The sequence below is a fragment of the Simochromis diagramma genome, unplaced genomic scaffold (assembly GCF_900408965.1).
Source record: "Simochromis diagramma unplaced genomic scaffold, fSimDia1.1 OVJJ01000208.1, whole genome shotgun sequence".
Taxonomy (NCBI): domain Eukaryota; kingdom Metazoa; phylum Chordata; class Actinopteri; order Cichliformes; family Cichlidae; genus Simochromis; species Simochromis diagramma.
This window is the reverse complement of record NW_024386789.1, coordinates 3,985,304-4,007,442: the sequence shown is the minus strand read 5'-3', so window position 1 is coordinate 4,007,442 and position 22,139 is coordinate 3,985,304. Positions and strand designations below refer to the sequence as shown.

Sequence of the window (22,139 nt, the reverse complement as noted above, 5' to 3'; positions counted from 1 at the left end):
CTTGGTGTACTTTTTCAGACGTGTGCAAAATGTCCAAGACTTGCTGTGCTTAACAGGGAAACACAGCACTTATAAGGGTTTTCCTTTTCCAATTTGAACATCTATGTGTTCTTAGTATGAGGTAAGGTGCAGCATTAGTGGCAACTGAGAAATGTAAACTCTTTCCTGCAGTATATGTTGTCATATGTTAGGAATATGTTTGGAGTTAAGACTGGCAGACTGGACCTTGCGAGCGATGCCAGTATTACCAGGACGATTGCCAAAGTGTTTCTTTTTTGGACTGTTGGAAATACACAGATGATGGACGTGGAGGTATGCAAAGGAAAGATGAGAAGTCACAGACTCTATCAAACGTGTCAAGACTGTTTTGTGTCCTCACAACAAGGCAGCCATGTAGGGAAGGCTGGTTGCTGTGCTGAATCATACCAGAAAGTAGAGGCCTGCCAAGCAAAAAGTGGGCTAGAGAGTCAATATGAGGTCATGAATAATAAATTGGGCACCTCTATAAATTTCCAGTCAAATGTGGCCAGCGGTGGATGTATGACCACAGCTTTTTCCTTTCCTACCATTCATAAGTGTGCATCTCTTCTGATGTCATGAATGCCCATCGCTGAATGTGGAACTCAGCAAGCTACTCCTGCTGTGACAACATTTGCCTAGAGGGAGGAAAGGTACATTGTACTGCAGATGATCCAGACACAGCGCAGCATGGCACATATATAAGAGAAGAAAGGGTAAGCTTAGTGGTAGAGTGTGAGTGGGAAAAACTGGAGCATGAAACAAAGACAAAAAAACCTTGAACATGTGCAAAACCTTCAAAGGGAAACATAAGAACCACTGATCTTAAGCTGTCGGCCATATTTTACCCCAACACTGGGAGTACAGTTTCTCATCATCACCATTGTCCACCACAAATCCACCACGAATCCACCAAGCCACACCATTCTGGTTAGCAATACAGACAAACGCAGCCAGGATGAAGATAGAAACAGAGGGAATCTGAAGAAATGTACCAAAATCAGCCTAATGTAGAAGCTATGATGTCTATATCAAAATCTAGACTAATTTATCTTAATAATTCAACATAATGTCACTAAAAAATATATTTTTTCATCCTCATTAAGTCAGATCTGAGAAGTCTTTTTTTTTTTCAAAGATCAATGTTATTAATATATCAGGCTGAATAACATCATTGACTCAACACTGTGGCATATGGCTGAGTTTGTGCACTGATTTAGTCATGCAGTAATTACTCAGGGCATTTAAATTTAATTTCAAAGAATCATCAGGGGGGTCAAATATCTTTTGTATACAGTCCACATTTTAAATATAGATTTATAGATTTTAAAAATATTTTCAGGTCTGCCGTTTCTTTGATCCCCTGTCCTGGCTACAGAAAGTTTATTCCACTCCTCTGAGTTGAGTTTGCCTTTAATGTATCTCTTAAGAGTCAATTTCTGTGTGGGAAGTGCTTATCATACCAAGGCTGTTTAAAGCCATGCTCACAGGGGTATAATGTGTGGGGGGATTATCATCACTTGGCCAACTGCAGTTTGTTTCGGGGCTCTCATACTAGTAATGGATGTCTGCAAAAAAGTTACTGCCAATTTAAAAAAAAAGTATTGGAATCCAACATTCCCTTAGCTGAATTTATTGCAACAAAATTTATACTAAGTTTATACTACGTATTAGATTTATAACTTATAAGAACAGGATATAAAAATAGATTTTTTAGTTAAATCTAAATCACACTTCAATGATTTATTTGGTGAAGTATGTGAGATTAATGTTGTAGTTTGATTCTATTTAAAAGCAGTATATAAATTATAAATTCAAGTTCTTTTAATTTTTGCATTCAACATTTATTCACATTTAACCAAGCGCATTTGATCAACAACACCTGGTTGCTACTTACCATCTTAATTCCCATAGAAGCACTAAGGTGGCGCTTAACACATTGCTTCTGCTTTTTAACTTACTTTTTACAAAAAAGTAAGTTAAAATGCTTTTTTAAATTATTATTTATTTAATTAACAAATTGTGGGACACTATAATATTTCATTAGTTGTATTTAAATAATTTAAGAACCTGGTATGGACTGTGTTATTTATAATTATTATTATATAATAATGTCCTAATAGATAAAACTTTAGCGTGTGCTTTCTGTGTCACTTGACTGGCAATCACTTCTTCTCAGTTGACCGCAGTAACCCACACCTGGATTCTGATCTACCTTTTTTCCCATAAATACTTGAGGGTTTTGTTTTTTGTTTTTTTGTTTTGTAAATATTAAGCAGTTTGAATGTGAATTAAAGTCAGTGCTGGCTTGGGATTTTTGTGTAATATTTGTGTGTGTGTGTGTGTGTGGGGGGGGGGGGGGGGGGGGGTTGTTATTCAGGCAGCATGGGGTGTTCTGTTGTTGCTCTGTGTGGGGTAAAGTATCTGCTTTGATTGCAGCCTTGGAAATCAGTCCAGCAGAAGTAATCAAGATAATTTCAAATATTAGATTCGATGTTTGATGATTAAACTGATTATTTGAAGCTCAGATCATGACTACTGAGATCATGATCTTATCATTATGAAAGAATTGTTGCATTTTACTGTGTGTTGTTTCGATGCAATGACTCTAAAATAATCATTGTGTAACTGTTGTTTACTTACCTTGAGTTTATACTGACTTATGGTACAGTATAACTTAAAAGTGTTATACTTTCAAATGTGAAAGTGGGATAATTGTTTTTTGTAGCAGACCCTACACTGGAGGGAGAATGAGGACGATGTGAAAGCACAGTGCAGGACTGTGACAATGCAACGCATGAAAACGTGATGAAATTCAGACGTGTGCCAGCTATGTGTTGGTCATGCTCAAAGAGGATATTGTATTCCTGAGTAGCTTCTCATGGCTTCCAAGCCAAGTCTTGGCTGTGATTGTTTAGTAAACTGAATTTATTAGGCACATTTATTTTCCCTGTCAGAAAACAAAGCAGAGAGCTGCACTGTAGAGTAGGACGCAACAAAAGAACCTAATGCCAATTACAAGTGTGCATTGTTTATAGAGTAGCACCTTGAATGCCAAATCTTGGATGATGGTAGAAAAAAGCTGATGCATAAAGGACACCAGGTGCATTTGTTAATAGTTTCAGATTTTTATATAGTTATCGTGTATTTCTGTACGTTTTGCTTGCCTGAACAAGCAGGACACTTCATCTGCTGTTACTGAGCTTGCTCTATCAGCAAGCAAGTGTCCAAAAAGTGCCCCCATCGTGCATGGAAGTATCATTGTTCAGAAACAATGTGACTTATATGTGTTTTATATGTACTTTAGATCCTCAGTATAAGCAAAGATATATCCAAACCATTCACCGTGTCTCTTGCACTTTGGCATTTTGAACATTATTTTTTGTTGTATGTTATTTTGCAGCACATGTCTTAAATGAATCTATAAAAATGGGCTCCAGATTTTAATGATTTACTGATTTAACAAATCTTTTTTACTCCTTCTTTTCAGAGCCTCAGTCTACTGAGCTCACTGGGCTCTTTGTGGAGAAACCGCCGGATAATGTAGTCGCTGTCGCAGGTTAGATACACAAATGAATGCTTGTGTTATTGCTGTCTCCAGTAATCCGTAATATGCAATCTGAGTATATAATGTCATGTGAATTAACTGTTGCTTGTGAATGGCAGGAACGGATGTCACTTTCATAGCCAAGGTCGACTCCACCAACCTGACAAGAAAACCCACCATGAAATGGTTGAAGGGCAAGTGGCTGGACCTTGGCAGCAAGGCTGGAAAACATTTGCAGTTCAAAGAAACTTACGACAGAAATACTAAAGTGTGTGTCAAAGAGAGACATAGATATTTTTTTTGTACCGTGTTGGCCGATCCTCTTCCTTCAGAAATAGCTAAGAAGTAATGAATATTTTCTCCCTAAGATCTATACTTATGAAATGAAGGTCATCAAAGTGGTCCCTGGAGACGCTGGTGGTTACAGGTGCGAAGTGACTTCAAAAGACAAATGTGACAGCTCCACCTTTGAGATCTCTGTTGAGGGTGAGTAAAAACAGACTCTCACCTGCTGAGGCTGCCACGGATTCTATACATACTGATGTTTTGATCTGATCCAGGAATAATGTGCGTTCTCTGCAACTTCTCTTATTACAGCTGCACATCAGGACGAGCAGGCAGATATTTTGTCTGCCTTCAAGAGAGCGTAAGTGCTCTGGGGTTTGTGTTTCATCCTGTGGAAAATGCATGCATAGACTTTTTAAAATGTTTTTTTCTGTGTATATATGTGTGAACATGTCTCACAGCACATTGGTTTGACAGTATAGTACACTTAATGTTGTGCCATGGCAAAATGCATTATGTGTGTTACAGTTAGTCTGATTCTGTACATGCAGTGACGCTGGAGAGGATGAGGGAGATCTGGATTTCAGCGCTCTGCTCAAAGCTGCTAAGTGAGAATCTTGACATTGTTTTGTTTATCGAGGAGACAGTATGATTTCCTCATTGTATTTTGTGCTTCTTCTGCCCTACCTGTTAAGAAACCCCCTTTTATTTCTCTGCCAGGAAGAAGAAGAAACCTGAAAAAGAAGAACCAGAGATAGATGTGTGGGAACTGCTTAAGAGTGCCCACCCAAGCGAGTATGAGAAAATCGCCTTTAAGTATGGCATCACTGACCTGAGGGGCATGCTGAAGCGTCTGAAAAAAATGAAGGCCGAGCCTGTTATACATAGCGAGGGTAAGTCGGGTCAATTAACGGAAGGGAGGGGAAGAAGTGGAGGAGTATTGCAAATATGATTGAGAGGAAAAGGATAGAAAGAAGAAGGCAAGAGGATGGGTGCTATGAGGCTGAGCGGGCATGACATGTGTGAGCTAATGAGTTAATTTGAGGTTTTTCTCTGTGTGTCTTCAACTACAGCTTTCCTGAAGAAGCTTGAATCTTGCTACTCAGTGGATAAGGGCAAGAAAATTACCCTGAGGTGTGAAGTGGTGGATCCCAATGTTCAGGTCAAATGGCTGAAGAATGGTCAGGAGATCAAACCCTCAGCCAAGTATGATTAAAAGCATAAACACACACACACCAGTTATCCACACGCATCTTTTTGTGTGCTTTTCACAGGGTACGGCTTAATTAAACAGTAGTGTGTCATATCATCAGATCATCAAGCTTAGATTGACTTGGTGGGCAGTGCTTAAAAATATCAAGCTAAAATTATCTGTGCGACACAGTCATACTCAGAAACGATGCTGCCATCAACATGTTTTATTTTTAGGCAGTCATAAGAGGCCTCCCAGTGGGTTAAAGCAAGTCATACTGCCAAGACATCTTATGCCCCAAATCCAGAAACTCAAGCAGGACAAAGATCTCTGTTTCCTTAAATGTCCCAATGTGGGAAAAATACTGTATCCTGGCAGAAAACTGTAATATATGTGTTGGCTTTGCTAGACAAAATATGTACCACTGCAACTGTCATAAGATTGATTCAAATCCACATTTTAAAAAGGAAGGATCTGATACTATACAGTAGTGGAAATACTTTCAGAGGTGCTTTCTTTTTGATGAAAAAACACTGTCTTTTTAAGGTATATCATGGAGGCGAGCGGCAATGTCAGAACACTCACAATAAATAAGGCAACCCTGGCAGACGATGCTGCATATGAGTGCGTGGTTGGGGAAGACAAGTGTTTCACAGAGGTGTTTGTCAAAGGTGCACTTTCTCTTCTTCTTGTTTGGTAACAGTAGCGATCTGAGAATACAGTAAAGCAGCACATGTCTTGTCCCAAAGCATGAAAAGTGAAGTTTCAGTGCTTGGTTCATGAATTGTAAAATCTTCCTCTGTTGTGTTCAGAGCCCCCTGTGACTATCACCAAGCTGATGGATGACTATCACGTGGTTGTGGGAGAAAGAGTGGAGTTTGAGATAGAGGTGTCGGAAGAGGGTGCCCACGTCATGTGGTGAGTGAAATTCACATTATCAGCAATAAAGATTCAGGTTATGTACACATGCTGAAAATTTTTTAACTTGTACTTTTTACAAAAGCATTTAAAGCAGGGGTGGGCAACTCCAGGCCTCGAGGGCCAGTGTCCCTGCCGGTTTTAGATGTGTCCTTGAACCAACACAGCTGATTTAAATGGCTAAACTAGCTCCTGCAGTTCTCCAGAGGCCTGGTAACGAACTAATCATGTGATTCAGGTGTGTTGACCCAAGGTGAGATCTAAAACCTGCAGGACACCGGCCCTCGGGGCCTGGAATTGCCCACCCCTGATTTAAAGTCACATGTAGAAAACAATAGTTTTCACAGGACTCCATAAAGTTCTCCAAACAACGTAAGAACACCATTACCGCGTGCATAAGAGGACAATACACTTGATTAGTTATCAATTAGTCATCAATCAGCAAGTGTGAACGCTATAAAAGAAAAGATTTGGCAGTTTGGTGATCTGAAGCATTCAGATGTACATTAACACAATGTCAATCTTCCCAGGAGCAGATGTCTCAGCAAAGTCGCCCCAAAGTTAGTCCATGCAATACTCAAACCTGCAAAAGATGAATCTACAGGCCTCTTTTAGCACCTAAAATGATAAGATTAATGAGAATAAGATTAGAGTAAGATTGAACAAGTGTGGCTTGTTTGGAAGGGTTGCCAGGGGAAAGCCTCTAAAAACAACATGGCAGCACAGCTTAGGTGTAAAAAGTTGCATCTGAATCAGCTACAAGACTTCTGGAACAATGTACACTGTACAAAGGCCAAATTGTAGATGTTTTGCTATAATACACGGGGCCATGTGTGGCAAAAACTAAACACAGCATATCAGCACAAACACCTCAAACCAACTCTCAAGCACGGTAGTGGAGGGTTAATGATCTGGCTGACCATGAACTCATCTGTATATTAAAGTATTCCTAAGTCAAATGTGAGGTGACTTAGCCCAAATTTGGTCATGCAGCAGGACAATGATTCTAAGAACAGCAGGAAGTGTTGTAATGACTCGGTCAAAGTTCAGACTTCAACCTAAAATGCTGCGCTGGAACCTTAAGAGAGATGTGCAAAAGTGAAACCTCAATGTACTGAAGCGACGTTGTAAAGAAGAGAAGATTTCACTATAAAATGTGAGAGACTCAGAAAATTATTATTTGGAGCTTGTCTTGCTAAAGTTTTGAGCCTTGTGATAACTTTCTTTCCCTCTGGACTTCATTCAGTAATATTCCACAGTTATTTTTTGACCTTCTCATCTTCATATCAGATGAAACTATATTGTAGGAAATCTTGGTTCTGGTCAAAATGTGTGGAGGCTATTTGATCTGCTTGATACAGGAGATTTTGTCACAAACTCAACCGAATGTGTAGATTTTGATATGGAAGTTAGATGGCTTTGAACATCGTCAGTCAGCAAAAGCATTTCAAGCTCAAATTCTGAAGTTTATTTCAGTTTGTTTCACTGGAGTTTTTATTTTTGAGATAATTTTGATACAGCGTTGCTAAATTTAATATTGTGTCTTCTTATTTAAAGGTGCATTTTGAAAAACCTAATAAAAAGTACAAAGAGCAAATGAATGAAATTAATTATATTTTTAAAAACGTGGTATACACAGCTAGATTTATATTATTTTGTAATATCTTGATTAATCTAAAATCATACATTTCCAAAGTCATTTTCCAGTGTGACTTGTAAAGTTAGAGCTGGTTTCACCTTACAGTTTGTTTTTAGAGAGTTTTAGTGACAACTTTTAAAAAATTTCTGTTTTATATTAATTTCCAGGTTTTTTGAAGACCAAGAGATTCACAAAGACAAAGATTCAAAATATCGCTTTAAGAAGGATGGAAAGAAGCACACACTTATCATTCAGGAAGCTACACTGGATGACATCGGAATGTACCACGCTTGGACAAATGGGGGTCATACCAAAGGAGAACTGGAGGTGGAAGGTACCACATGAAATCATAATAATCTCACGTCTTTATTTTAGTTTTGAGTGAGAGTAAAACATAAACTTATAGAAAAGCCAAGCTAATAATGATGATATTTTTAGAGCATTCACACATGTGTATCAAAAGGTAATATATATACAGTAGCCAAGGGTTTCTCTCATTTAAACGTTCACTGCAGAAGACTGCTGGCCCAAGGGCTCAGCACCTCTCTTTAAAAACAAAGTAACGACTCATGGCAGTGGGTGTCAAGATGAGTGGATCAGTGGGTGTCCTTATTTCCTCTCCTGCTACACTTACACAGTCTGTCTCCTGCCTGATCTATGCTTTTGTGGCCTTCCTCAGAAAAGGAACTGGAGGTGTTGCAGGACATCGCTGATCTGACAGTCAGGGCAACAGATCAGGCTATGTTCAAGTGTGAAGTGTCTGACGACAAGGTCACAGGAAAGTGGTACAAAGATGGCGTGGAGGTCTTGCCAAGCGAGCGCATCAAAATGACCCACATTGGAAGGTGAAAAGACGATACCAAACAGTTTTGCCTTCATGTGAACAAAGTTGGGGGGTTTTATTGACACAGATGTTTCCATAAAACTACATGATATCTTCTGCGCTGCTTGTCTCAGGTTTCACCGACTGGTTATTGATAATGTGAAGCCAGAGGATGCTGGAGACTACACATTTGTACCTGATGGATATGCCCTGTCACTTTCTGCCAAACTGAACTTCTTGGGTGAGAAAGACCGAACAATTACAAAGGTCCTGCTGTGGAAAAATTAGTCACCAGCAGCCTGGATAATACTGTCACCTCTTTTCTCTTTCATAACAGAAATTAAGATCGACTATGTGCCTAGGCAAGGTAGGTACCTGTAATTTACATCATAATTAAACATCCTGTGTATAGTTCAAACCCAAGACAGCCTACTTGATTGATGACTCTCTTTGAATGCTGTATTTTAACCAGAACCTCCAAAAATCCACCTGGACACCACTGGAAACATGGTCTCCCAAAACACTATCATCGTGGTAGCGGGGAACAAGCTTCGTCTGGATGTGGAGATCACTGGCGAGCCACCTCCAACTGTTGTCTGGTCCAAAGGAGATAAGGTAAGGGCTCCAAAAAATAGCTGCAGTTAACTAAAACTAAACTAGATAGATTTAGATTTAGCAAACTTAAAAATGAGATAAAATTGTAAAGGAAATATTCTTAGTTCACTAGCTGGGCCTCATTTTCAGTTTGACAGCATTTAGGTAGGTAAAGGTGAATGGCTTGGACATGAATTGAGCTGTGGTTTTGGGAAAGCCTCAAAAGGGACTGACAGCGGCTCCTGGGCCTTGCAAGTCCCCATGTACTAAATAGAAGTGAAGAAGTTAAAGAATTGAAAAGGTGAGAGAGGGTGGGGCACGTAAACGAGGCGAACAGCTTGAAGAAAGCGTGGTCCTGCTCCTAATAACTACAACTAAGCATGAATTATTTTAGTTTGCATAACTTAACAACTTAAATAATAGGACATATGTGGAAATGAAAACTTTTTAGAATATAATTTAATGATCACATGTGGAGTTATGAGCAGACCTTAGGTGCCATCAGTGTCATACTAAGGCAGCTCCCTTCTTCTTATTTTACACTCAACCTAAGGTCAGTCCAAGTGGTCCATTCATGCCCTTCTGGTTTGCACAAGTGCCACCAGCTAACACTCGTTTTAGTTCATGTGCCACCATTTCATCACTAGCAGACTGAAGTGGCAGAACAAGTGGACAGTAAAAAGTGAATAAAAAAGATAAATCTCCCTGCAGTATAAACAATACATTCTTGTAATGGTCACACTTTATGAACTATCCATCCACAAAAAAGATGATGAAAAGTCTGAGATGTCTTCAGAAAAAGAAGTGCAGCTTCATAAATACGCCATGCCTCAGTTTTTTCCTACTCTGTCTTCTGTCTTATTACAAAGAAACACTACTGCTGTAACTTTATGAAAAGCACTGGCACAGCTCTTTGGCTTAACCGCCTCACTTCAGTGTGGTACTGCAGGCCCTGAGTAATGTCTTTGGCTGTAAAACCGAAGATGATTCAGACCTCTGGCTTGGATAAAATTAACAGTTCACAGACAGCCCCTTCCCATGATGTGATCCACTCTCAAAGACTTGCGACACAATATTTCCTCGTGCAAAAAACAATGAACAGTCAGAAGATTTTGCCTTCAGCTGGTTTGGATATGTGAGTGGGTTTATTCTGGCCCCGAAGCCTTATGTTTGATACCCCTACTCCAATCTCTGTTAGCCCAACTTTAAGTTACAAGTAAACCCTAATTGTTAGGCATGTTTTAACTGCTTTAATATCGTGTGTTAGCCAATCACAGACACTGAAGGACGTGTAAGGGTGGAGTCCAGGAAAGACCTCAGCTGCTTTGTCATAGAGGGGGCGGAGAGAGACGATGAGGGCAACTACTCCATCACTGTCACCAACCCTGCCGGAGAGGACAAGGCTGTGCTGTTTCTGAAGATTGTGGGTAAGTGAAGGTTTTACAGGATGACATCAGCTGGTTTCCCCTCGTAGTGGGCAGCAGACCAGGGATGTTTTTTTGCAAATACCAGTTTGACCTGTCTTCTCTGTTGTATTTAAATAAACTGCAATCTTTTTATCAGATGTGCCCGACCCCCCTGAGAATATCAAGTGCACAGGAGTGGGAGAGGACTGCGCCTCCATTATTTGGGACCCTCCTAAATTTGATGGCGGTGCACCAGTTAAAGGTGGAGCATGCATTACATTAATTTGTTTAAGGAAAACAAAATTATTATTCAACCTGTTCATGTAACTGCATTATTACTCCACCAGGTTATCTCATGGAGAGGAAGAAGAAAGGCTCTTCCAGATGGACAAAGCTCAACTTTGACGTGTACGAATCAACCACATACGAGGCTAAGAGGATGATTGAAGGTGTTCTGTATGAGATGAGGGTGTTCGCTGTCAACAGCATTGGCATGTCTCAGCCAAGTCTCAGCTCCAAACCGTTCATGCCTATTGGTACGTTTCACAGTCGTCCTTACGTCCTCTTTCTCAGCAACTCCCTGTCCCTCCTTTGTTCAGTGAAGCCAGTCACTGATTCTCTTGAGTCTCCTTTCCTGTCATCCTCAGCCCCAACAAGCGAGCCAACGCGTCTGACAGTCCACGATGTGACAGACAGCACTTGCAGCTTGAAGTGGCTCGCCCCAGAGAAGATTGGAGCTGGGGGCCTCGACGGCTACGTTATTGAATACTGCAAAGAAGGAGGTGATAATGCCGTATATTTACGTGTAATAAATGAAAACAGCTGAATGAATGAAAAAAAGAAAGAGACACAGATCACACTTAGTTTAATTTAATACATGAAGTTTTCTTTTAACGTAGACACTGAGTGGGTGGTGGCAAACCAGGAGCTGTGCGAGAGACAGGGATTTGTGGTGCGCGGCCTCCCGGTGGGAGAGAAGATCAACTTTAGGGTGGTGGCAGTAAACATTGCCGGGCGCAGTCCTCCTGCTATAATGTCACAGCCCGTCACCATCCGTGAGATCGTCGGTGAGTGAGTCAGATTCACAGCCAAATAAAGTGAGCAAGTATAAATGTAAATAGCACATTTGGATGTAGCATAGTTTTTCTTTGTGTTGACCACAGAGACTCATACGGCATGTTATGATAAGAAGTTTAAACAGGATGTCTGTTTCTTCTTCAGAACATCCAAAGATCCGCCTTCCTCGTGACCTGAGAACAAAGTACATCAGGAAAGTGGGAGAGAAGATCAACCTGACTATCCCCTTCCAGGTTAGAAAGGATGAGTTTCTGTGCACTAATCAGTATAACAATCAGTAACAGTGATATCTTAGTGAGAGCAGCCGCTGAAACCAAATTTAGTTTTTTTCTTATGTTCTAAAAAGCATTAGAATAATAAATTAGGAGCTTACTTTAGAAAACAAAACCTAGTTTTTTAGTTTGTTTGTTTTTTTTGTTTTGTGCATCGTTTTAATAATTTGAGTATTGAAAGTATGAAGAAAAAAAAAAAACCTGAAGCTACATTTTTTTAAGTCATAAAACTTGATTATGTTTTTGCACCACAGGGCAAGCCACGCCCCATCGCAAACTGGTTCAAGGATGGCAAACCGCTTGACGAGAAGATGGTCAACGTGCGTAACTCAAACGTGGACAGCATCCTGTTCATTCGCTCAGCAGAGAGAGAGCACTCTGGAACATATGAGCTGGTTCTGAAGATTGAGAACATGGAGGACAGGGCCAGCATTAACATCAGGATTGTTGGTATGACTCCCAGGACTCTAGACGACTTAGCCCAACGACACGCGAGATGATGCAATATTCATCAGAGTTTAGAAGCTTACACTAATAAAAGTTTAACCCCAAACAGACAAGCCTGGGCCACCTTTGAATGTGAAGGTGACTGACGTCTGGGGCTTTAATGCTGCACTTGAGTGGGACCCCCCCAAGGATGATGGCAACTGTGATATTTCTGGATACACTATCCAGAAGGCAGACATGAAGACCAAGGTGAGAAAGGGAAATGGGGGTGTTTTCAGTCTTCGTCAGCGCCACAGTCACCTGCCAAGATGTCCAGCGAGGACCTGTATACTACGCAGGACGTTATCTCTCTGAATCATCGCTCATGACTCACTTTACCTGCAGGGACACTGCTTTCTTACTTTATTCACGTTTTTATTTAACTTTGTTGTATCTACTGTGGTTTCAGATTCGTTTCTTTTGGCATGGTCTATTCTATTTTATTGTGCTACATATCATTCTGCTTATTTAAGCTATTTGTTATATACTGTTTAACTTAATTTTTAACTTTTGCAATCAAGGATTATTCCTAACTCCAAGTTAAAATAAAACCTTTTAACAAATGCGGCCTTTCTTTTGTTCTCCACATAGACCGTTTTATCGGCATGCTGCCAAAGCCTGCTCAAGCGTGATTGGTCAACAGAACGTGATATACAAGCAAACCAGAAATCTTGGCCCCTGCCTACAGATTATGTAGACATCTGTTTATATAAACAGTTTATAGCTTAGTGGATTTATGAAGAGCTGCAGGTCTTGCGAGTCTGTTTGACCAACCTGCTTCATGCATTCAAAGCAGAGAGATCACAGCTGACAGGATGAAGTGTGTGCTTTGGCTGCATTCGCACAAAAGCATATTTATTTGTGCTTTATGGAGAATTACAGAATAACATGCTATTTATCTGATTCACTGATTTGTTCTGGCCAATCCTGCTTACTCTTGTCGTCTTTGCATCAGAGAAGGAGCCAAATCTGAATCTTGGGTTTGCTAACATTAGCTACCAAATGCTGCTTCTTTTACATTTAGCAACACTTGGTTTGTTCTCCCTGCTAGATTTGTGGGGGATTTTTGTGGTTTAATATAATATTATCACTTCTTTTCTCTTTCTAGGAATGGTTCACTGTTTATGAGCACAATAGACGAACAAACTGCACAGTTTCGGATCTGGTCATGGGTAACGAATACATGTTCCGCATCTACAGCGAAAATCTCTGTGGCCTGAGCGAGGAGCCGCGCATGAGCAAGAACACGGCTGTGATTGGCAAAACAGGTATGACAGTGTTTCCAATATTTACATGCAGTTGAACACATATTTAGGCCTAAAATGCTGATTTTAAGTCATCTAAATACATCTGAGTTAGCCAAGTTATAAGTACAGTGTGAGCCATTTATTCCAATGGTGTTTGGTCTTTAGTTGATTGGTGTATATTCAGTTTATACCAACCATATTATCCTTAATGATTTACTATTTAATAAATAAGTAAACTTTTGATTTCATATATCCATGCTGCATTTTATTCAAAGAAGTACTTTATATTTGTAGCGGCAAAGTTGTATTTTTGTTGTTCTTTTTAAACATGTGAGCTGCATGTTTAAGTTCATACAGTTCATTTCTGATTTTTGCAACCTTTTTTTCCCCTGATTTACCTCCCACCCTCTTCTGAAGGCTTGGAACTCAAATCAAAGCCCTACAAGGAGAAAGACATGTGCTGCTCTCCCAAGTTTACTCAGCCGCTGGTGGATAGAAGTGTTGTGGCTGGTTACAGCACTGCTATCAGCTGTGCTGTCAAAGGCTTTCCTAAGGTAAAAGCACATGTTAAAAATTGAGTCCACTAATTAGCCAAGAAGTTTTAGCTTTAGCTTTCTTAACTCAGCTTGTTCAAATCTTAGCCTAAGATTGTCTGGATGAAGAACAAGATGATTATTGGGGAGGATCCCAAGTACTTGATGCAGAACAATCAAGGAGTTCTGACCCTCAACATTCGAAAGCCCAGCACCTTTGATGGAGGGAAATACTCTTGCATGGCTGTCAATGAACTGGGCAAGGATGAAGTGGAGTGCACACTTAATGTCCGAGGTAAGAACACTGGGCAACCGTCTGAGCGGGTAGAGGAGGACAGATGAAAGAACAGGAGGAACTTTGGTTATTTTAGGACAGGATGAGTCTCGATGGTTCTGCTAAACACTTTACAACAAAACAATGATTGCCATCACACTTGGACTCCAATCTAACAAAAGCTGACAACCACTATCTCTCTTGTTCTTTCACAGTTTACAAAGAGCCAGAGAAGTGAGAAACTGGACAGCAACGAATATGAAATTCAAATTATGAGCCAAACAGTGAATGTAAGCAGTGGACGTCACAATGAGGAGAGCACACTGTCAAGATTGAATCAAATAAAATATAGTGATCCTTGCTGTAAAAGTTGTTTATTCTGATTACATTTTATGTCTGTTAAAAAATTATTTCATGATTATTTATGTATATTGTGTATTCTTTATGAAGGCTCAAATCTGCTCAAGCACAAAATAACTATCACGATCATATTACAGTGAACATTAGTTGGGAAGCATTTTTATATTTATATATTTCATGGTACAAGTGTGTCAATCACCTCTGCTACACTTCCCTGGAGTACTGTCCTCTCCGCCTGAGGATTATCACCCCTATACTGAATAACAGCGCCACCGCCAGGAGTCCCACAGCCACTGCAAGAGCTGTTATGGTACCTGTGGGAGACAACAACTGTTTAGCTATACATGGCAAATATCCAAAAGCCTTGATATGTTTAAATGAGGCAGTGTGTTCTGAATAATCCCAGACAAGCCCCCCCTCCAAAAAAACCCCCCAATAATAATAAACATGTTGCAGAGAAACCTGGTGGCAACACCAAATGCAGACATAGACACAGATTATAAACCTTATCTTGTTCACCTGTGCTTGACCATTTTGTCTTAAACCCACACTCGGCCTGCCAGTCATCTGCCAGTACGTCCTTCACCAGCTCATTAAACAAGGATAAAGGACAAGGGCTCAACCCGTTGCATCCTGGCACAGGGTTGGGGTAGGGGTTGTTCCGAGAGTCATTGTGGTAGTGCAGCTCCACAGAATAGGATCTGGGTAATTATTAGGACGAATCCAATGAGAGGACACACATCTGTAAGTGTTATGCAAATGTATTTGTATTATGTGATGCTTTCACAACTGCAGCCCTGGGCGGCTGCCAAATTTCCTCAGATCGCAAAGGAAAGGTATTTGCTCGGTGCATCCAAACAGAAAACCGCGATACCTCAAAATGTGGTGGGCATCTGACCTACATAGTGTGCTTGAATATGCAAAAGAGAATAGTGCAGGAAATAAAACTGGAAGGAAGTCATTACCCATCATGCTCCTGGTAGAACTCAAAGAGTTGACAGGCAGCGTAAGGAGGAAGAAGCCCGTTATACACGTCCAGAGCTGCCTGGAGGGTGATGAGTGTAGAGTCATGCTGGAACGAGGAACAAGCACCACAGCAATAAGAAGGCGAGGAGATACAGTACATCAAGCAGCAGTTTACACAGCAGATTATAAATGTGTGCTCGTACACAAGCAATGCACTTACAGCTGAGTACATAATGAATTTGAGAGTGCTCCCTTGCTCTACAGCCTTAGAGAAATTCCTCAGGATGGCATTCAGCAGGACCCCTGGAGAATTACCACAATGTCAACAGTGCAAATTAATTTTTCTCACATACCAAGACAATCCTTTTGACCTTATTGAGCATCCTGTCTTGGCCCTGTAATCATCTTTGTCCCATTAGCTCATATGTGCTAATAAACAAAGCTTCGGCCAGCAGTCACATGAGATAAACAGAGCTTCTTCTTTTTTTTTCCTCTTGAGTGCTCTAAATTAATTGCCTCTAATGTGAATTCCCACCTCCCGAGAGCCTGGCCTTCTCTTTTCGCTTGTGACTGAGGATGCTGTACATGACCTCAAAGGAAGCTATTCTCTTCAGGGTGTCCAAGACCTCTTGGGTGGCCCAGCGTGGCAGAGTCAAGTTATGAATCCTCTGCAAAAGAGAAGAATGTTCATTACGGCACTGCCTTACGCTAATAATCACATTATACAACATGGCAGCAAACGAGGTTTAAATGGCCGTACTTTATAGTTTCTATTATCCCGTCTATTTTTAGCACCAGTCTGAAGATAACAGATGCTCATTTTGCAAGTTTGAATGAACATATTCAACCTGGCCTAGAATCCACCCATCTCATTATGCTTTAATTATCATTTCAATATGTTGCCCCATTCATCTTTTACTGTATGTATAAAGTGATTTCCCCGCACTCCTACCCTCGCTCTATTTCTCTGGAGATACTTTGACGAAAGCACATTATTGTTCCTTTTTTGTGTTTTTTTCTGTCACTTCTCTGCATCTGGTTTTTGTAGCAGCTTGTAATGTGCACAATACAGGTAGCAGAAATATTTGTGGGCTTGCTTTAAAGTATACCTCGCAGTTAAGAGTGTCGTGGACCCTCCATATTTTTTTACCAACCAGCTTGGACACAGGGTAGCCAGTGTGGTTAGAGAGAGCCTCCACAAAATACTGCACAGGGAAGAAAAGAATAAGGACATCAGTTTAAACTCTTTAAATAATAAGGCTCAATAATAAGGCTCAAGGGAACACAACAGTTTAATTACCATTTTTATGAGTAACATTCCATTTATTTATGGATATTTGTCCAGGCACACTGATTAGATATCTATTTTAGGGGTTTATAATCAAAAATTGCATAAATTAGCATTAGTAGTTCATTAATGTGGCGATGACTGTAAGTTTAACCTTTGGTCAGATAACACGGTGATACGTGGCACCAGTTTGGTTAGTGTATATACCTTGCAGGTACTCTGCCTCCAGCAGAGGGTGTTAAAATTCAATGCAGGATGCCCTGGCCTGATCTCAAACATCACCCTAATAGGCCACACGTGGGACTCCATTTAATTAAAACCATTTTATTGTAATTCTTAATCTAATTCAATCTAACCGTTAATTAGTGTCTCTGAGAATGTGAGAGAAATTGCACTGTGCAGCTTTTCGTAGGCACTGGAGTCACCGTGCCTGAGAAAATCACTGAGAAGACATGATGTCTTCAGCATAACAAACACGTCTACTAGAGGTGCTGATTACGTTGACATCAACAACTGTGAAGTATATACTTACTGAAATAGGCATTTCAGCATGTGAGTTAATTTACAAATTAGGGCTGGGATAAGCAGACCAGGAGAGGCTGAGGTAAGGAAACGATTTTGTTTGCAGCAATTTTGATTGTGTAAGCCTGATGATATTAAACAACGGGGTTACAAACAAGTTTTCACTGGTTAGCAGGCACATGACTCACGGAAAAGATATGCTGAACACAAACTAGGCTGTGAGCATTCACGTCACTGAACAGATGCTGATGGGCTACAGAACAGTGTATTTAGAGGTATGTCTGGCTGTGTGGAGACGGCCTTTGTCTTACCTGGTGAGCTTTAAGGAACTTCTGGTAGGGATGACTCTCGAAGGTCTCCGTCATCATAGCGCTGAACCTTGGACAGTCTTTACCTGGAGACCTCAGCAACTTTAAAACAGCAGTTAAACATCAGTGGAAATAATGAACGTTAACTCGAGGTACTTCTTGTGGGCACAAATGTATGCTCATTTCACACTTTAACACTGTGGGGAATCACAGCTGGGATGCACACAGATGGCCGCATGGAGCTACAGAGAAAAGCCCAAAATAATTTACACAATTTTGTAATCAGCTTTGCGTGGCTGCTGCTGTGAAAAGAAAATATTTATGTGGCTCAGCAGCCCACCTTGTCGAGGGCTCTGGGGATGGTGTGCACTGGAATAGGCCGCCACAGTAACTGGGGCATGATGGGTCTGGTTTGGGGGAACATCCCAGCAAGGCAAGCCTGGGCACTCATCAGAGTGCGGTCGTAGTCAGTACTCCGCACATATATCTGTTGTAATCACAGAGAGTACATGGCATTAAAAAGCATTCATATGCTGGTACTGGAGTGGTTTCACTGATCCGACTATGTGCTGTGTTCTGGGGTAAATGAGGCTTACGTTTCTTTTCTACATTTAGAAATCTCATTAAAGTTTTTCCCTTTATTTTTGCAAGCAGTAGTCATCCCAAGTCAACTGAGGCACTTCCTTAACCCAAAGAGTCATAGAAGAGTCAAATGAATGAGAAGGAAAGGGGAGGGGGGGACAATCTGTCTTGCTGTGATCTCTTCTGACATCAGTCTTCCCGCTTCTATAGCTCTCTGTCACTCTCTATCAGGTTTTTACACATCGTAAATCAAGCAGATAAGGTTGGATGTTCTTGTGATACCAGGAGTGCTTCTGTTTTGCCCCCCTTTTGTGAACGTAAAACAGACATGGCAACACGCGAAAAGGTATGGCACAAGTTCACTGAGATTTAGGCAAGAGATTGTCAGTGATAAGTTCTGAGAACAGCTGTCATTAGTTGTGGTAATTGTGTTTTGTTTAAGAGAGAAAGACGAGCACTTAAAGCAAGAGAAAAAGGAAGGTAACGAGTATAACAAAGCAGAGGCAAAAAAGAAATTAAAAATCTCTTATAATGTCAGTGTGTTTAGGATCCAGCACACAGAAGCTGCATGTTTGCTGACAGCTGTACTTTACATGAAGCCCACGGGCTACATTACCCTCCCATGTTTAGCACACTGCACGGTCATGACAGTGAGTTCACCAAAATGAGTCAGGCTCATTAACTTATTGTATGTTTTTACAGACGTGACAGATGGTGACTGCTCGTACGCGCACTTGATTTTACAGGGCACGCATGACAAGAGGCTTAGGAAGCTCACAACAGAGTTCACCTAAACAAAGATGGGGAAGGAAACAGCAATTAACACGCAGATACACATATGTGTTTGCATACACAGATACACCTACCTCTTTGCTGTTATAGTCTTCACTGAGGAAATTTCCGTAACGCCTCCTTAGAAACCGGCCCAGTTCAAACTGCTGTTTCATGCCCAGCTGGAAGGAAAATTGCCAGCATTTTACATTTTTAGCAGAATTTGACCTTTTGACTGAAAACGCTGCAGATTTATGGTCCTAATCAACCTTTTTACATAGATAAGCAACTTTTACCCTGTTACCAGTGTTTCTCAAAGACAAAATAATGAGTTTATACACTGTAAAGCAGCTAATTGCCCGACAACAGAGCAAAGTCACAGGAGGAAGGAATTTAATTAAAGCCCGAAGTCTGTTAAAAGTGTATTTTGTAGTGAACGATTTTAAGTAAATGAATTCAGCAGTTTTTGAAGTACAGTGATGCATTCATTGTGTTAAGCCTGTGATCCTCCTGTTTATGAATTTCTTGTCAAATTATAAGCATAAAGTCTCTATTATTATTTTTCTTTTGTTTGACTTTTTCACCTATATTTTAGTGAACTGTGTGTCACCCCAGTTCAAGTATGGTGGCCTTAAAGCGCAAAACAAAATAACATTAAAGAGAAAACTAGAAACATTTAGAAAGGACATACTTTGTAAACTACTGAAATGTAATTTTCTGTTTTGTTATTAATTTTAAATGTCAGTGTTTTTTTGTTTTGTTTTTGTTTTTATAAAAAGGTTTATGTAATATTCTTGTGTTCTGTTGTTTAACTTAATTTTTTTTCTTCTTGGTGTTATTTTCTAATTTGTTTGTTAAGATAAATAACAGCTTTGACTGTTTTGTTGTTTGTTTCTTGCTATGCTGTTATTATGTATTTTGTTTTATTCTTCTCTTTTCTAAAATGCTGTATTGCAATTTCTACAATTTTTGTTTCTTCTGCACTGTAGGGCCTCCGTACCACAGCCCAAATGATTTTGTGTAAAACAAGAGCTAGAGTAAAACTATTAGACAATTCAGTTTATACAACCAAAATCTCTTCACGTTTTTTGTTAACAACAAAACAAAATGTCAATGACAAATCAAGTACCTCAGTCAACTGTCCGAAACCCTGAGCCCACACTTCCTCCCCATATGGATCCCTGGGATATGACTCAATAGGTGATCGATCTCCGTGCCGGAACACCTGAGCAGCAAAACAGATATTGTCACATGATGCCGTGCTGCTGTGTTAGCATTACACTGCACACTTAAACAAGATTATCACCCTGAGACAGAGGTAATAAATAGAGATCTGTGACTGTGGACCGCGTGGGCAGGATCTGAGGCACAAGTGTCATTCTGATGATGTCATCAAGGCACAATCGTTAGAACTGTTGCATTAGTGTTATTACCTGACAGCTCACTTTCTGAGCCGTGACATAACAGAAAGGTTGAATTAACGGGATTGTGCACACATCTGATTCACTCTTGTTGATCCCACAGTAATTTTACAAACCACTCGAGTGAAACACGTCATAAAAATAACACAATAACACAAGCACAAGTCAGCAAAGATCCAAAGGCTTTTGAATATAATTGCTGCACAATAACATGAGATTTTTTTTATGTATGTAAAGTAATTAAATCAATAACTAAAAATAATAGTTTTCAAAAAAAAAAAAAAAAACCCAAAGATTTGTGAATCTAAACTCAATGAAATTCAGTGGAGCTGTATACGAGGTTGCTGTAGACTAGCAGGAATTTAGTGGATTTAGCTGATAACACACTTTTACTGTCAAGCAGTTGGTTAAGCCGTAATAGTTATGTAGCAGATATATAATTTTATAGTATGCTGTCCCAAGGTAAGTGGTTAAAGCACTTAAGCAACATACACATACAACTTTTTTTTTAAAGGATGCAAAAAAATAAAAAATATGAAACGCCAAATCATAAGAATAGTGTGATTTCTTTTTCTTAAATCATTCAGTTGGGTAATAAGGTGTTATGTAAAGAGGTTTATGTATAAAGCTGCAGTGTGTGGGAGAGATATGCTAGACACTGTTGGAGTTTAGGCTCAAAGTAATCCTTTGTTACACAAAAAAGTGCAAAAACAATAATACTGATCGGGCAGGAAAACTACAATGCAATCAGTAACCATGCACAGCAAAGTGTCTTCCAGATTATATAATAATCACAGGATTCAACAAAGAAATGCTGTCAAACATCTTGTGGGGGGGAGGCGACAAATGGGGGAACTTACAGCTACAACAAACTTCAGCACCCGGCACTCAGTCAAACAGATGCAGCAGAGAAGGAACAAACAGCCCAAACTCTTCTGCAACTTCTGCATCTTTTCAGCTAGTCGAGCGTCACCTGCTTTACAAAATTCTTTCACTGAAAGAGGAAAAGTATCAAGAAAGTTAATCTATAAAATCACAATTTCACATTAAATAAGGGAACAAAAAGAAACAGAAACAGTGCAGTGATGGAGATAAAGTGGGCTGTGTGTACCAGTCATGATCTTAGCATATGGTTTATATTATTATTATAATATTTTACTCTAAGTACATGTTGACTATGATAAGAGGAATCAACTAAGCATGTAACATAATCATTGAAATATATATTTTTTTAATTTGGGTTACTTTGTTCTTAAAAGTTGAAGTTACTTTCAGTAAATTTCCATAATCTTTTAACAAGCTGAGCCACTGATCTGTTGATAATAGTGTTCTTTCTTTCCAGTTAAGAGAAATTATTATTATGTTGTGATTCAAACATTAATTAAAACTTTAAAGCGCAATATGCAGCGTGCGCATGCATGCAACAAAATGCTTTTTTTTAAAATATAAATGAAGATTTGCACTTACCTCAGCTGCTTGTTCACATATTTTGGTGTTGTAGTACAAATGATTCGCAGACATATAGATATATATGTGTGTGTGTGTGTGTTTGTGTGGGTGGGTGTGTCAAATCCTCACTCACACCCAGGCTGACACTAAGTGCATGTTTC

At 39.9% G+C, this 22,139-nt stretch overlaps 2 protein-coding genes across 6 annotated transcripts in view; one reads left to right on the top strand and one right to left on the bottom strand.

Annotated features, from left to right (window-relative positions):
* mybpc2b (myosin binding protein Cb) overlaps window positions 1–14,680 on the top strand; it is a 26,002-nt gene extending 11,322 nt beyond the window's left edge. For all 4 annotated transcript variants that reach the window (XM_040023519.1, XM_040023518.1, XM_040023516.1 and 1 more), the window contains 26 exons: window positions 3,509–3,577; window positions 3,685–3,833; window positions 3,934–4,051; window positions 4,163–4,211; window positions 4,402–4,458; window positions 4,571–4,743; window positions 4,924–5,056; window positions 5,589–5,713; window positions 5,855–5,960; window positions 7,767–7,933; window positions 8,279–8,444; window positions 8,557–8,663; window positions 8,760–8,789; window positions 8,895–9,037; window positions 10,284–10,443; window positions 10,580–10,684; window positions 10,770–10,958; window positions 11,070–11,204; window positions 11,322–11,489; window positions 11,644–11,732; window positions 12,026–12,221; window positions 12,328–12,467; window positions 13,366–13,525; window positions 13,922–14,058; window positions 14,146–14,332; window positions 14,527–14,680. In XM_040023519.1, coding sequence (XP_039879453.1) covers window positions 3,509–3,577; window positions 3,685–3,833; window positions 3,934–4,051; window positions 4,163–4,211; window positions 4,402–4,458; window positions 4,571–4,743; window positions 4,924–5,056; window positions 5,589–5,713; window positions 5,855–5,960; window positions 7,767–7,933; window positions 8,279–8,444; window positions 8,557–8,663; window positions 8,760–8,789; window positions 8,895–9,037; window positions 10,284–10,443; window positions 10,580–10,684; window positions 10,770–10,958; window positions 11,070–11,204; window positions 11,322–11,489; window positions 11,644–11,732; window positions 12,026–12,221; window positions 12,328–12,467; window positions 13,366–13,525; window positions 13,922–14,058; window positions 14,146–14,332; window positions 14,527–14,549 — 3,281 coding nt within the window. In that variant the 3' untranslated portion in view covers window positions 14,550–14,680. The remainder of the gene's footprint in view (window positions 1–3,508; window positions 3,578–3,684; window positions 3,834–3,933; window positions 4,052–4,162; window positions 4,212–4,401; window positions 4,459–4,570; window positions 4,744–4,923; window positions 5,057–5,588; window positions 5,714–5,854; window positions 5,961–7,766; window positions 7,934–8,278; window positions 8,445–8,556; window positions 8,664–8,759; window positions 8,790–8,894; window positions 9,038–10,283; window positions 10,444–10,579; window positions 10,685–10,769; window positions 10,959–11,069; window positions 11,205–11,321; window positions 11,490–11,643; window positions 11,733–12,025; window positions 12,222–12,327; window positions 12,468–13,365; window positions 13,526–13,921; window positions 14,059–14,145; window positions 14,333–14,526) is intronic.
* On the bottom strand, window positions 11,570–22,139 carry LOC120728535 (testicular acid phosphatase homolog). 2 transcript variants are annotated; one of them, XM_040023522.1, is made up of 13 exons: window positions 21,997–22,139; window positions 21,390–21,523; window positions 20,238–20,333; window positions 19,204–19,290; window positions 18,096–18,242; window positions 17,759–17,857; window positions 16,747–16,842; window positions 16,173–16,305; window positions 15,858–15,940; window positions 15,637–15,743; window positions 15,191–15,372; window positions 14,871–14,985; window positions 11,570–11,672 (listed from the first exon to the last, which is right to left on the bottom strand). In XM_040023522.1, exons 2-12 carry the CDS (start codon window positions 21,477–21,479, stop codon window positions 14,876–14,878), a joined length of 1,230 nt encoding a protein of 409 aa, XP_039879456.1. In that variant the 5' UTR covers window positions 21,480–21,523; window positions 21,997–22,139; the 3' UTR covers window positions 11,570–11,672; window positions 14,871–14,875. The 2 variants fall into 2 exon arrangements, with proteins under 2 accessions (XP_039879456.1, XP_039879455.1); XM_040023521.1 differs by lacking the exon at window positions 11,570–11,672 and having other exon boundaries at window positions 13,892–14,985.

Excerpts from the sequence above, each read along its gene's own strand:
- LOC120728535 (XM_040023522.1), bottom strand. The coding sequence starts at position 21,479 with ATGCAGAAGTTGCAGAAGAGTTTGGGCTGTTTGTTCCTTCTCTGCTGC. Across the intron at positions 20,334-21,389 it reads TGCTGAAGTTTGTTGTAGCT|GTGTTCCGGCACGGAGATCG; the intron begins GTAAGTTCCCCC and ends TTTGCTGCTCAG. Across the intron at positions 15,941-16,172 it reads GAAGGCCAGGCTCTCGGGAG|GGGTCCTGCTGAATGCCATC; the intron begins GTGGGAATTCAC and ends GTAATTCTCCAG.